This window comes from Triticum dicoccoides, chromosome 2B, assembly GCF_002162155.2.
Source record: "Triticum dicoccoides isolate Atlit2015 ecotype Zavitan chromosome 2B, WEW_v2.0, whole genome shotgun sequence".
NCBI classification, from domain to species: domain Eukaryota; kingdom Viridiplantae; phylum Streptophyta; class Magnoliopsida; order Poales; family Poaceae; genus Triticum; species Triticum dicoccoides.
Window position 1 is genome coordinate 220,760,413 of NC_041383.1, and position 12,673 is coordinate 220,773,085.

The following is a 12,673-nucleotide window of genomic DNA, read 5'->3' on the forward strand; positions in this document are numbered from 1 at the left end:
GGATGTTTGCAAAACTAAGAAGAGCAGAACAGGTATATTTTGCTTGAGTCCTCACCATAATTGTTGCATTTTCAGATCTTTCATCCCAACTGAATTAACTCTACGTTTCCTTAGAGAGGTTGCAATTTGGTCATAGTAAATTTGGTGTCATATGATAGCTATTACCCTTTTGTTTTGGCTGTGACTGAAACCTTATATTTAGGAGGTGATCTTCTGGCTTTGGTAGTTTGACTTTATTTGACAGTATTTCTTTTGATATCCAGCAATCTGGAACATGAAACTATGATCTACTGAAGATGAAAAGATGAACACATAGCCTACTTCGATTAGCTAATTCTGTGATGTTGCTTGTTGTTAAGTAGTGCAGCATTTGTACTGTCAGATTTAGTCTGGGCATCTTATTTTTCTGCCATTCCAAATTTTCCTGTTTATTTAAGTATTAGTCAGTACACCCACATAAAAAAATCATTCACTTCTAATACTATCATATCGCACTCTTACAACAAGTGCATCCCAACCTCCCCTATGGACAACTCGCTGGGTACTCTTGTGTATCTATCTTAAACATGCATCATTTGAATTATTTATTCACTCAGGATGACACTTGACAAAATTCATCGGCAGTAAATTCACCTATGTTGCATACATAGTGATTCACCTAAACTTCATATGCACTAATTCCTCTGTCACTCCTATGTTAAAGAGTTGGGCACAACTACGACAAGCAGAAGATTGGTGAACGGGATGAAACAGTCGATACCAATGAGAATGTCGTTGGTGCTAACAAAAGGTGACACCTCCAGTATGTCCTTGCTATTTTTTCCGTCTAGATCTAATATGTGTTCCTACAAAGAGTAAATAGGAACATCAGTGCTGGCCTTCCATCTGAATCTGAGACATTGAATGAGATCCTGTCATTGCTAAGAAAAGCTAAGGAGGTCACCACCAAGAATACCAAGGCCGCGTCGACGGACTCAGGTGCGTGCGCTCGTTGGTGGTTTTAGTCTCATAGCTCATTACACCTAGCCTCTATTTGCTCAATCTTTCAGAATTTCAAGTGTCATTGCATTGTCGAGTATGTTCAGCGGGAAGGAAAGCAACAAGCTGCTGGGGGTCAGGATGACAAAGATTGGTTCAACGTCGGCTGCTTCGTTGCGCCAGTGCCACACTTAGGCTGGTACATGCACGTACGACCATGGCGTCGGCGCCACTTCTTCATCTTCTCCCGAACTGGCCCATCCTCGCCATTTCCACCGGGATAAGCGAGTTGGAGGAAGATGGAGAGGTGAGCTGGTTCTACTCATTGACAGGAAATTATTTGGGCATAACTTCCTTTTCGCAACAAGAAATGAAAATGTTCCCATGAGATTGATTGATCGTGCCCCGCTTTTGGATGCTGCCGTTGCTTTTGAACCAATGTCATCTATGTCATCGGTCATGTAACCTCTAAGGCACCTGATAATATATATGATGTAACTGTCTTTTCTTCTAAAGATGACATATTGTGTCAATGTGTTGCATCGATCATGTAGAACACTACTTTCATGCTCTCTCTCATGCAATAGCACTGTGCGGTACACCCAGAAAAGTGAAAGGGGCGCATCCAACCTGGCACCGCCGAGATTCCTCTCAGGCGGCGCGCCACGGGCGCGCCCCAACCACTAGTAATACATCTAACCGGCGACGATTTAGTCGTGCCTTAACACGATGTCAGCGTTTCATCAACAAGACAAAGGGAAATTGGCCACATCAAAACCATGATGCAGAAACGAAGTGAGATTCGCCCCCAAGGCTGCGCTTGGCTAAATGCCCCAGCTGCTACGACGCCGATGCCCCATCATCCACCACCCAACGGACGCACCAACAACACCATCTTATTTCTGTGGCCTTGGACGCGTCAGTTGCCGGACAGTCTGTGCGCAATGCAGGGTGTGAGTTGTCCATCGATCGTCATGCTCCCCACGCTCAAGGAACAAAAAAAAAGTGCCCATATCCAGTGTATCAGTTGGGCCTCCCGTCCACGTCCAGCTTATTTTCTTTCCAGTCGTCTCCAGCTGATTTTGGTACTCTTCCAGGTTTTTTCCCTAGAAGCCGGCTCTTCAACGAGCCTACGCAATAACTGTACTCCACTTGTAGCCATGCACAGCGTCTCATCTTGCGTGAAGTCCCAGTGCAAAAGTTGGGCGGTGGAGTGGATAGATGCAATCTGAACGAGTTTATATTTTTAAACGAGAAGAATATGAACAAGTTGGGTGCAAGCATTTGATTGCTTATTTCAGAAACATGTACTCCTTGGCTCAGGCCTCAGGGGCTAGCCGTCTCCTCTGCCTTAATTCGTAACTGTTTCTTGCGCAGTGAAACTTTTTCTGCGAGTTGGATGCTACTTAGGCTTTGTACAATGCAAGGTGCTTAGAGAAATAAATCAGGTTTTTCTTAAACACCGATGCTTATTTGTACAAGATAGACGCTTAACTAAGCGTCTCTCGTGTAGAAATAGGCACCGGTGCTTAAAAGAACTCGGTTTATTTTTCTAAGCATCTCCCATTGTACAAGGCCTTATAAAAACAGGGCACGGTTGCAAGACTGGAAATCGTGTCTTCGTTGAGATCCTCATAGCAAATACTCCCTCCGTCCGAAAATACTTGTCATCAAAATGGATAAAAAGAGATGTATCTCGAACTAAAATACATCTAGATACATCTCCTTTTATCCATTTTGATGACAAGTATTTCCAGACTGAGGGAGTACGTACAAGTAGTATTTCGTGTCGGCATCTTTCTTCTCGGTAAAAATAGAAACAAAATGCGTCAAGGTTCTAAAGAGCCCATACTGGCTCATTCATCATCTGTATTCAGTTGAACAGTTATTAATTCTTCATGAGCCATGATGCCTTCTCAATAGGAATACTGTACCACTGGAATGCAACAATAAGAATACAGACTGGCCCAGACGAATTCCGTCGAGACCATGCATGATCTTTACACATTTTGCTCGCTTACTTGCTGGAGCACAAATCAAACAATCATTTGGACTCAGCGTCGTGCTTCTACTACTAGCTAACCACTAACAACAACACGGAGAAGTTAACACTGCTACTACGTCCGATCCACCCTCGCCACCGGGCGCTGCTAGCTGAGCGTGCCGGTGGTGTCGTCGTCGATACCGTGGAAGAAAGGGTCCCGCAGGAGGTCGGCGGCGGAGGGGCGGTTCCGCGGCTTGCCGATGCAGCGCTGGATGAAGGCCCGCATCTCCGGGTCCCTGAGGCGCCGGAGCGCGGCGGGCGGCACGCCGTTGGTGACGCTGTGGTAGATCTGCACCACGCTCTCGCACTCGCCGTAGGGCATCTCCCGCGTCACCATCTCCAGCACGCACATCGCGTACGCGTAGATGTCCACCGACTCCGTGTACGTCTCCGAGTAGAGCTCCGGCGCCATGAACTCGGGCGTGCCCAGGATCGTGTGCGCCGTGTGGTCCTTGTCCACGATCGCCGCCAGCCCGAGGTCGCCGATCTTCACCTGCACCCAAGTACCCAGAACCGTCAGCCGAACAGGATCGTGAAAGCAACATCTAACAGCTAGTGCTCCATCGGGGCAGAATCGTAGATGCAGGTGCAGCAAGCAACTGAGCAAGTTAGCGTAACAGATCAGAGTGCGACTCGGCTATGTTTGAAAGCAAACAAAGTGCGTCTCAACGTGCATCACTTGTGTTTCTCCTTTACTTGAAAGCATATATCCTAGTAGGTCCAGTTCTCGCGATGCTTTCAGAGACACGGACAGCTACAGAGGTCTACACTACAGCTAGGTCGTCACAGAAAAGAAGCGGAAAAGGTGGGAAAAGCGCCCGTCCGCGGATTAATCGCCGGCCTAATGCACGGGTCGGTGTTCAGATCAACAGACAACAGGCATTAAACTACATCTTGTTTTTTTTTTGCGAGGGATTAAACTACATCTTGTGCTACTGTTCTACCCCAAATTGCCTATTTAGGCAAAAAAAAAAACTAATATCGTATTGAGGTATTAGTAGCAAGTAAAAATTATGTTTAGCAGTAAACTACATCGTCCACTACTGTTCTACCCCAAATTGCCTACTTAGGCACAAAACTATGATAGTATTGAGAAAGTAATAAGTAAAAATTATGTTTATCACCAATTCAGAATCTAAATAAAACCGGATACATGCATTATCTAGGAGTATTCCAATCTAACTAAAACAAGATTAAATTAAATTCTTTTTAGAAACGATTAAACCAATTAAATTATGCGAAACGGCGTCGTGCGCGAGAAGGCGAGAGTCTCTAGTATAGCGCAGTTCTAAATATAAAGTTTGGGAGATTGCAGATACTCAATAATTGTTTAATTGAAGAACTGTGAGAGGAAAGGCAGCAATTAGCGAGGGCCAGGCGACCGATCGAGATTGATTGATGGGCGCAGGTATAGTATAGAGGTGTTTGTTACCTGGCCGGTGTTGCCGTTGATGAAGACGTTGCTGCAGTTGAGGTCGCGGTGGATGATGCAGGGGTCGTGGGTGTGGAGGTGGTCGAGGCCCTCGAGGATCTGGCGCGCCCACTTCTTGAGCGCCTTGAGGGAGACGTGCTTGTGCCGGTCGCGGTAGTCGCGGAGGCTCCCGGAATTGCAGACCTCGGTGATGAAGTTGAGGACGCCGGCGTCGCGGTCGAGCCAGACCTTGTGGAAGCCGATGATGTGGTCGTGGTGGAGGGAGCGGAGGAGGCGCACCTCGGCGTGGAGGCGGTCGACCATGGAGGGGTCGCGCTCCGCCAGCGCGCGCAGGCGCACCCGGTTCCACGCCACCTCGATGCCCTCCTCCTGGTCGAAGCCGCGGTACACCTTCTTGACGGAGCCGAGCCCCAGCACGGCCGCGTACCGCCCGAACCGCCCCGTCGGGTCCACCTCCTGGAACGCCTCCTCGTCGGACGCCACCGCCGACATGGCCGCCTCCTGGCTCCTGCCGCCGGCGGTGACGGGGCGGTGGTGGTGCTGCTGCAGCTGCGCGCGGCGCTGCGGCGTCGAGTTCGGGGGCATGCGAAAAGCGGGCGGGAGGCGAGCGAAGCTGAGGGCGATCGGGGCGGCCGCTATATATAAGGGAGGTGGTTGTGCGGTGCGGCAGCGGCCTTCCCCGGGAGGAACCAACCGAGAGCGGCACGGGCTCGGTAGCGTAGTTGTTGCGTATTGCTACACGTGCGCGCGTACGTACGTATGGGGGATTTGACCAGGATTTGCGGGCCGACTGGCTGTTGGGTTGGGCCCCTTTGCCGTGCCGTGTGATCGGAGGAGGTCGGCGCGTCCGTCGGCTGGGCGGTTCGTCTGGTTCACGACGCCGCGTGGACTGGAGAGGAATCCCGTTTGGTCGTTTCTGTTTGTTTACTCGATGATTTGTTTGTCCTAAAACGTAAAAAGTGCTCGCGGGCTCTTTAGACAGATCGAGCACACACCCTTTCGAGCCGTCCGATGCGATCACTGGTGTGCGCACCAGCCCACGGGAACCATCTGGTCGGGACGCACAGCAGCACGAGCGCTCGTCTGTCACTTACCTGGTCGGGACCCCACGATACATCAGCACGCGTCGAGCGGCGCATAGACGAGCTCTCTTCCCCGCTCCTCTCTCTCTCTCGGTTCGCTGTGAGACGCAGAAATTCCCCACTCCTCCCACCCAAATCTCATGGACCAGTTGCGATTAAGGAAGGGCGCGGCCGGCGGGGAACCGCGGCCGTGATTGGATGGGGTCGTCGAGGACCATGGCGGCGAAGCAGGCCATGTCCAGGCACCGGATCGACAGGCTCTAGGCGCAGATCTACAAGCACCGGGCGCCATCCCCGTCGGCGGCCCACACGTTGCTGCTCCAGCACCCGCGGCAGTAGAAGTGGGCGCGCCCGACAGACCTCATCTCGTCAGGGGCGTCCACGTCGAAGTAGATGTCGCGGGCGAGGGGCGCGTCGTTGACGACCATAGAGACGACGATGCCGTCTACGGGAAGGCCGACAACGTCGCGCGCGTGCAGCTCGTCCGAGCACCACTGCTCCCAGACGCCTTGGGCGCTCCATTTGAAGTGCCGGAGCATGGCGTCGTCTTGGACGACATGAGGTACATAGCCGATCTAATTAATGACTAAACTTAGCAATTCTTCAAAAAAGAATGCTCAACGTGATGCCATATTCATGCGTTTTGCTGCATACACATATGCTTTTCGTTGCTCTGTTGGGAGGGGAGGGGAGAGACTGAATCTGCTCTCCATTTCTTCAGACAAAATTTTCAGTGCAAGCGGGCAAGTTGTATCCACCACTTAGGCAATTTTCAGGAAAATACTAGCTTGTGATTGATTCTACAACTGAACTGGACTGCAGTTGCTCTACATCGAGAATTGTTGGGGCCTCCATTGTAGGGTGATTGCTCAGCCCGTGTCAAGGAATTGGATGGATGGATGTTGGCTGAACTGAATTGGATGGATGTTGGCTGAATTGCTCAGCCCGTGTCAAGAAAGCTTCAGACAAAAAGATTGCTCAGCCCGTGTCAACTGAACTGAATTGGATGGATGTTGGCTACCGGCCGGCTGATGTAGCAGGAAAGGAAAGTTCAGGCCGAGGTTGCACATCATGCAATGCGCCGATGAAGAAGCAACGAATTTTCACTAGTACTCCTAGTATTATGTAAGATTTTTGTGTCCTTTACTTTCGGTGCTAGCTGCTTCAATTGATTTACCATTGTGTTCTTTATGTTTGTTTACAGCTTCCTGTTATCGTCTAGTTCAGCCACTCGTCTGCTTATAGACTATTGTTGTTAGTAATGTTCTTCACCCAATATTCCTGTTTACTAGGTAGTTGCCTGAACATACTACACTACAAGCTTTTCTATAGCAGGCATGATTTGCGAGAGATGGGAATATGTCATTTTAAATCCCTTTCAAATTTTCCAGTGTTGGCCAATTTACAGGGTGCGACGATGAGGGATGCACAAACAAGCTGTGGCCAGTGGGAGAGGCAAGGGGACCTGTTCACCGCTGCAAGAGGGATGTCGAAGGAACCAAAAGTGGAAGCTAGCATAGCGACACCATGTTCATTTGTCTTCAAGAGGTAAATGTCATCTCTTTTTGAAGAACTGAACTATTTTCACCATCGTTTGTTTCTGTGTTATATATTCGATTTTTTGTGATCGATAATACGTGTTTATTTAGAATCTCAATGCCACCTCCTCGCGTCCATTATTGCGGTCAAAGGCAAAGTTGCCTAATAAGAATCACTAGTTGTCTGGTATAAGATGCAAGTTGCCTAAATGACGACCACTTGTTGCCTGGGACAAAGAGACATGTTGCTTGGGATGAAAAGCTCCCCACCAGTTAGTTTTTCTGCAGTATAAAGGCAAAGTTGGTTAAACGACAACCAGTCTTTTTTTAAATGTCTACTAGTTGAAGAGGGTGTGTGTGGTCCGTTTTTTGGGCAAATCGACGATTTTGAGCGCAGGGTGGTTTGCGGCCTCGGGATGCGGGGGATGGAATCGTCGGCGATTTTGGGCCGGAAATTTTTAAAACTTGCCCAACACATGATAGTTAGTTGCTAGAGATGTTGGCGCGAGTTGCCCAAGATCCGCCCCCGAGAGTGTTGGGTATATTTTTTAGCCAAAACTTGCAACACATGATGGTTAGTTGCTAGAGATGTTGGCGCGGGTTGCCCAAGAGCTGCTCTCGGGAATGTTGGGTTCTATTTCTGCCCAAAACTTGCTGAACACACGATGGTTAGCTACTAGAGATGTTGTCGCGAGTTGCCCAGAGATCCGCTCCCAAGAGGGCTAGTTTTTTTGGCCCAAAACTTGCCCAACGCATAATAGTTAGTCACTAGAGATGCTGGCGTGAGTTGCCTAGAGATCCACTGCCGGGGGTGTTGGGTTCTATGTTTTGCCCAAAACTTGCTTAGCGATATTTTTTATAATTTGAGAAACCTATGAGAAACTGAGAGGACACGATGTGGGGGGGGGGGATATGAAAAGTGCCAAAACTTGCCTAACTTATTCCGCTACACATGCTTTTGGTGTGAGTTGCTCAAGGATTTTTGTAAAGTGCCTAACTATTGCGTTTGTAGTTGCCTCAAAATGATGCAAACTTGCCCTTTCCTGCAAAGTTATTACATATAGTTGCTACACATGCTGTTTCATGTGAGTTGCTGAAGGAATTTTTGTTAACTGCCTAACTATTGTCTTTGTAGTTGCCTCAAAATGATGCAAACTTAATACAGACAATTGCTACACACGGTGCAAGTTGCCCAAGTAATTTTTGTAAACTGCCTCACCATAGCCTTGTATTTGCCTCAAAATGATGCAAACTTTGCATCTCTCTTCTCGCATAGTCTTTTTTCAAACTACCCAAAATGATCAAACAATTTCCCCCTTTTTTCACAAACGAAGAAATGTTAGTTTTTTTGTTTCATTCATTTTTTGCAGGACCCACATATAAAAATATCAAAGCCATGGAAGGCCTAGAGCAGCTACGCTCCAGGTAATCTCCATACCATGCTTTACTATCTAGAGAGGAACCAATCGTGTGTGATTTTACCGATTTTTTACACATAGCTGATTAATGCCAGCATTGGACTTGCTTTGAAAACAGCCCACCTAGATGTTGGTGCTTTTAAAAACGCTATATTCTATCACCACAGCAATGTACAAACCAAATTAAAATCCATAGTTGCTTCTAGCCCTCTTTTTTCACCCTTAACACATGACCACACATGAGTTTGTTTGCTCTTAACACTGTTTTTGCTCAAAACACCCCTAGAACTTGCTTCTGCTTTCTAGAGTTGCTAAATGATTGAACTGGACTTTGCTTAAAAATAGCAGTGCACAAAGCAAATTAAAATTCAGAGATGTGTTTACCCCATTTTTTCACCGTCAACACATGAGCACACATGAGAGTTGCTTGTTTTCTACCACTGTGTTTGCTTAAAACAACCATAAAAGTTGCCGCTCCTTTATGTTTTCCAACACACGTTTTTACTAGTCCAAAAGCAAGCCTAAACACACAACAACCAGTACTTGGAAACAAAAGAGAAACGTAAGCAGGCATTCTGTTTTTTCATCCCTTGCCGAGAGTTGCTTGTTGTCAATACATGTTTTGCTTAAAATATGCATTGTAGTTACTCACTTCCTTTTTTTGGTTCTTTTCTTCTCTGCAACAGGTGTAGTGCAAAAAAAATGATACTAGTTGCCCAGGGACCAGGTGCTTTTTTCTCTTCGATGGGTGGTCACACAAGACGATGGGGTGGAAGAAGAAAGAAGAGGGAGAGGAAGAAGGGCGTGGGGACAGCTTGGGAGAGAAGAAGAAAGGAGAGAGGGGGCAATGCTTTTGGTGAAGCACGTGAAGGGAGGGAGAGAAGCTGGGTGGACGGAGGGACGTGGGAGACGGTGAACCCTTTCCTTTCCAAATCTGGACTGAGGGGGGACCAAAACATACCTAATATGGGAGGCTGCCAGGGGGCACTAGCGGGCACACGTTTGCCAGCTAGACGCGTCCTTTGTTTGTTTGTTTGTTTCTGCGCTGATGGTGATCCCCCATGGCCAACGACATGGCCAACGAGGGCCTGATCCCCCATGGAGCTGCGAGGCTTCCGGGGAAGGAGTGGCAGCCCCAGCCAGAAGAGGGTGAGTGCGTGCTCCTGGCTACCCATGTCGATCGTGGATTTTCTTTGCCGCCGAGTATTTTCTTCCGTGGTTTCTTGAACTTCTTTGGAGCGCAGCTCCACCACTTTACCCCAAATTCTATCGCCTATCTTGCCGCGTTCGTGTCCATGTGTGAGGGTTTTCTGGGCTGTCGACCGCACTGGGGCTTGTTCAAGCATATATTCACGTGTCGCTCTCAGACCGTGAAGAAGGCGAGCCCAGGCGACGAAAGAACCCGAGTCGTCCAAATGTGTGGGGGCCTAGGGATCCAGGTGAGGAATAAGAGCACCTTCCCAGCCATGACTTTTCCCGAGTCAGTCAGAGGCTGGCAGTCGACCTGGTTCTACTGCCAGGATCAGTCGACGCCGGGGCAGTCGAGTGGACTCCCTCAGTTTACCATGGACCGAGTGAACAAGCCCTCCTCTCTGAAGTTGATTCCGGAGGAGAAAGCTGACGTGAAGATGTTGATGGAGCGCGTAGTACAGTTGGTTCGGGAGGGAGTGACGGGCATGGATCTCCTGGAGGTTTTCCTTAGGCGTCGTATCCATCCCCTTCAGTTCCAGAGCCACTGCATGTGGTTGTACTGTGGGACTGAGGACGAGACTCGGGTCCATCCAGAAGCAGTCGACGATGTCACTCTGGAAAGATGGATGGCCGCCGTTACCGGAAACAAGGATAACCCACGCGGAGCCAGAAGGATTCCTCCACTCGACCACCATAGTGATCCAAACAAGGTATGCCTGCTCTTCTCTCCACTGTGTTCTTGTCATATTCATTTCTGTTTATTCTGCCAATTGGTCGATTGATCCTTGTCTTGATGTCTACCAGGCCCTCACCGAGTTGTACTCGATGCCCAATGGAGCACAGGCTCCGACTGAGGAGGGTGAGGCGAGTGGGGGCGAGAGCCAGGAGGAGGAGGAGTGGGACTCGGACGTTGCTGAGGATGATGATGACGATGACGGTGATGAAGATGACGCTGAAGACGAGGAAGAAGAGGAGGAGGAGGTCGTACCACCGCGCTCAGAAAGGCGGTCGAAGCTTGTCCACGACCCTTCGACTGAACGTGGCAAGGGGGTTGCGACCGTTGCACAGTCGACCAAGCGCCCTCGGACCACCTCTCCGGCGCCGACTGAAAAGGCGCCAAAGCAGCCCAGGGCGGCTCCGTCAAAGCCGACCAAGCTCTTGCCGAAGATGAAGGTGTCCATCCCCACCATATCAGGGTAATCATGCTGCTTAAGTCTTCTTATTTTGTGTGAACTTTGTCTCTGGTTGACGCTGAAGTTAGTCGACTGATTCTTTGGAGTTGCAGTGCTGCTACTTCTGAGACCTCAGCCCGGGCTGATGACCATGAGATGGAGGACGCAGCAACCTCCAAACCAGGTACTATATTCTTAACGCCGTTTTTAGTCGACTGACTCATGATCTCTAATCCTGATTCTTCTCTGTAGCTCCACCCAATGTTGTTATCACTCTCCCTGATGATGATGAGGATGAGGAACCACTGAAGCGCAGAAGGAGTAGGAAAGCGTCCGCCAGCAGGGTGCCCCAGGATGTGATGGCGCCTGAGACTCTGATTGCGGAGGAAGAGAACACCACTCGACACACTGTGTCCTTCGCAGATCCACTGACGAGTGCTCAGCAGCCCTCCCTCTTCACGACGCACCACATCCCAGAGGACCAAGCTGGCGCCGCGAAGGAGGCGATATGCCAGGCAGGGATCATGATGGAGCAGTTAAGGACCATCCGGGATGCGAGCCAGGCAGCTTACGACGCCAGTTCCGCTCTTCAAAGCAATGTTCAGGTCAGTCGACCATCGTCTGTTCTGTTAGGATATGCTATCAAAAAATTTTCTTTCCAACATCTACGGTAGTCACCCAGTGGGTGTGTCGACTTAGACTCCGTGTTAGCGGGGGCACGCTGAGTGCACCCGCTGGGTGTAGTCTCCAAGGCTAAGGTCGACTGCTGGCAGTCGGCCTTAGGCTTTATAATTTCAGTCTTTGCGTCATTCGACTATGTCGACTGGATTTCGCAAACTAGTCGACTGGTCGACTCTGTCTTCAATAGGATTAGTGGGGGCATGCTGAGTGCACCCACTGGGTGTAGTCTCCAAGGCTAAGGTCGACTGCTGGCAATCGGCTTTAGGTTTTATAATTTCAGTCTTTGCATCATTCGACTATGTCGAATGGATTTCGCAAACCGGTGGGGGCACGCTGAGTGCACCCACTGGGTGTAGTCCCCGAGACTGTGGTCGACTGCGGGTAGTCGATTACAGTCTTAAAGAATACATCTCTCCTTTTTTTTTGAGGTCGACTGGTCGACTCTATCTTCGATAGAATTAGTGGGGGCAGGCTGAGTGCACCCACTGGGTGTAGTCCCCGAGACTACGGTCGAATGCTTGTATTCGGCTGTAGTCTTAGAAACGTGTGATTTTTCCTTTTTCACTCGGAAGTGAATTATATTTGACATCTAGTCGATTGGTTCTTCGCAGAACTCCTGTGATCTTGTGGCTTGCTACTCTGAGCTGGAAAACAAGCACGTTCAGCTCGAGCTGAATTTGAAGCTGGTTCAGGAGAAACTGACGAAGGCAAAGGAGGAGACCGAATGTATGTTTGGTGAGACCTTGACGACTGATTTTCCCCTTCGTTTGTTTCAAAATCTGATCTTGCTGTAACTTGCAGGTAAGGTAAGGGAGGCCCAACAGAAAAAAGACCTTGAACTAGCTGAGAAGATCAAGCTCGCTGACGAGAAGCTAGCTTCAGTCACCAAGCTTGAACAAGACAATACCAATCTGAAAGCTGCTCTTGGGATTGCCAACAAGGAAGTCAGTCGACTGAAAACTGATAAAACTGCCCTAACCGACCAAGTCATTAAGTTGACTGGGAAGAAAAATGATCTGGAGGCCTTCCTGAGTGGTCTTGCCAAGAAGCTGTTTCTTATGCTTGAAGGTAAACCTCTATGCTCGGCAATCATTTCCAATCGTGATTTTTTCATTCGACCATCGCCTTGACTCGGTG

The 12,673-nt window shown here is 49.1% G+C and overlaps 1 protein-coding gene and 1 long non-coding RNA gene across 3 annotated transcripts; one reads left to right on the top strand and one right to left on the bottom strand.

The window, feature by feature from the left end:
• LOC119363183 lies at positions 1 to 1,512 on the top strand. Of its 2 annotated transcripts, none has more exons than XR_005173856.1 (3): positions 1 to 32; positions 704 to 978; positions 1,050 to 1,512. It is a non-coding gene; the product is annotated as an uncharacterized LOC119363183 (long non-coding RNA). The 2 variants fall into 2 exon arrangements; XR_005173855.1 differs by having other exon boundaries at positions 1,086 to 1,510.
• A 1,382-nt stretch (positions 1,513 to 2,894) lies between these two features.
• On the bottom strand, positions 2,895 to 5,056 carry LOC119363184 (probable serine/threonine-protein kinase WNK5). The gene is made up of 2 exons (XM_037628494.1): positions 4,455 to 5,056; positions 2,895 to 3,515 (listed from the first exon to the last, which is right to left on the bottom strand). Exons 1-2 carry the CDS (start codon positions 5,037 to 5,039, stop codon positions 3,129 to 3,131), a joined length of 972 nt encoding a protein of 323 aa, XP_037484391.1. The 5' UTR covers positions 5,040 to 5,056; the 3' UTR covers positions 2,895 to 3,128.
• Between the last annotated feature and the right edge of the window lie 7,617 nt (positions 5,057 to 12,673).

Excerpts from the sequence above, each read along its gene's own strand:
- LOC119363184 (XM_037628494.1), bottom strand. The coding sequence starts at position 5,039 with ATGCCCCCGAACTCGACGCCGCAGCGCCGCGCGCAGCTGCAGCAGCAC. Across the intron at positions 3,516-4,454 it reads TCAACGGCAACACCGGCCAG|GTGAAGATCGGCGACCTCGG; the intron begins GTAACAAACACC and ends ACTTGGGTGCAG.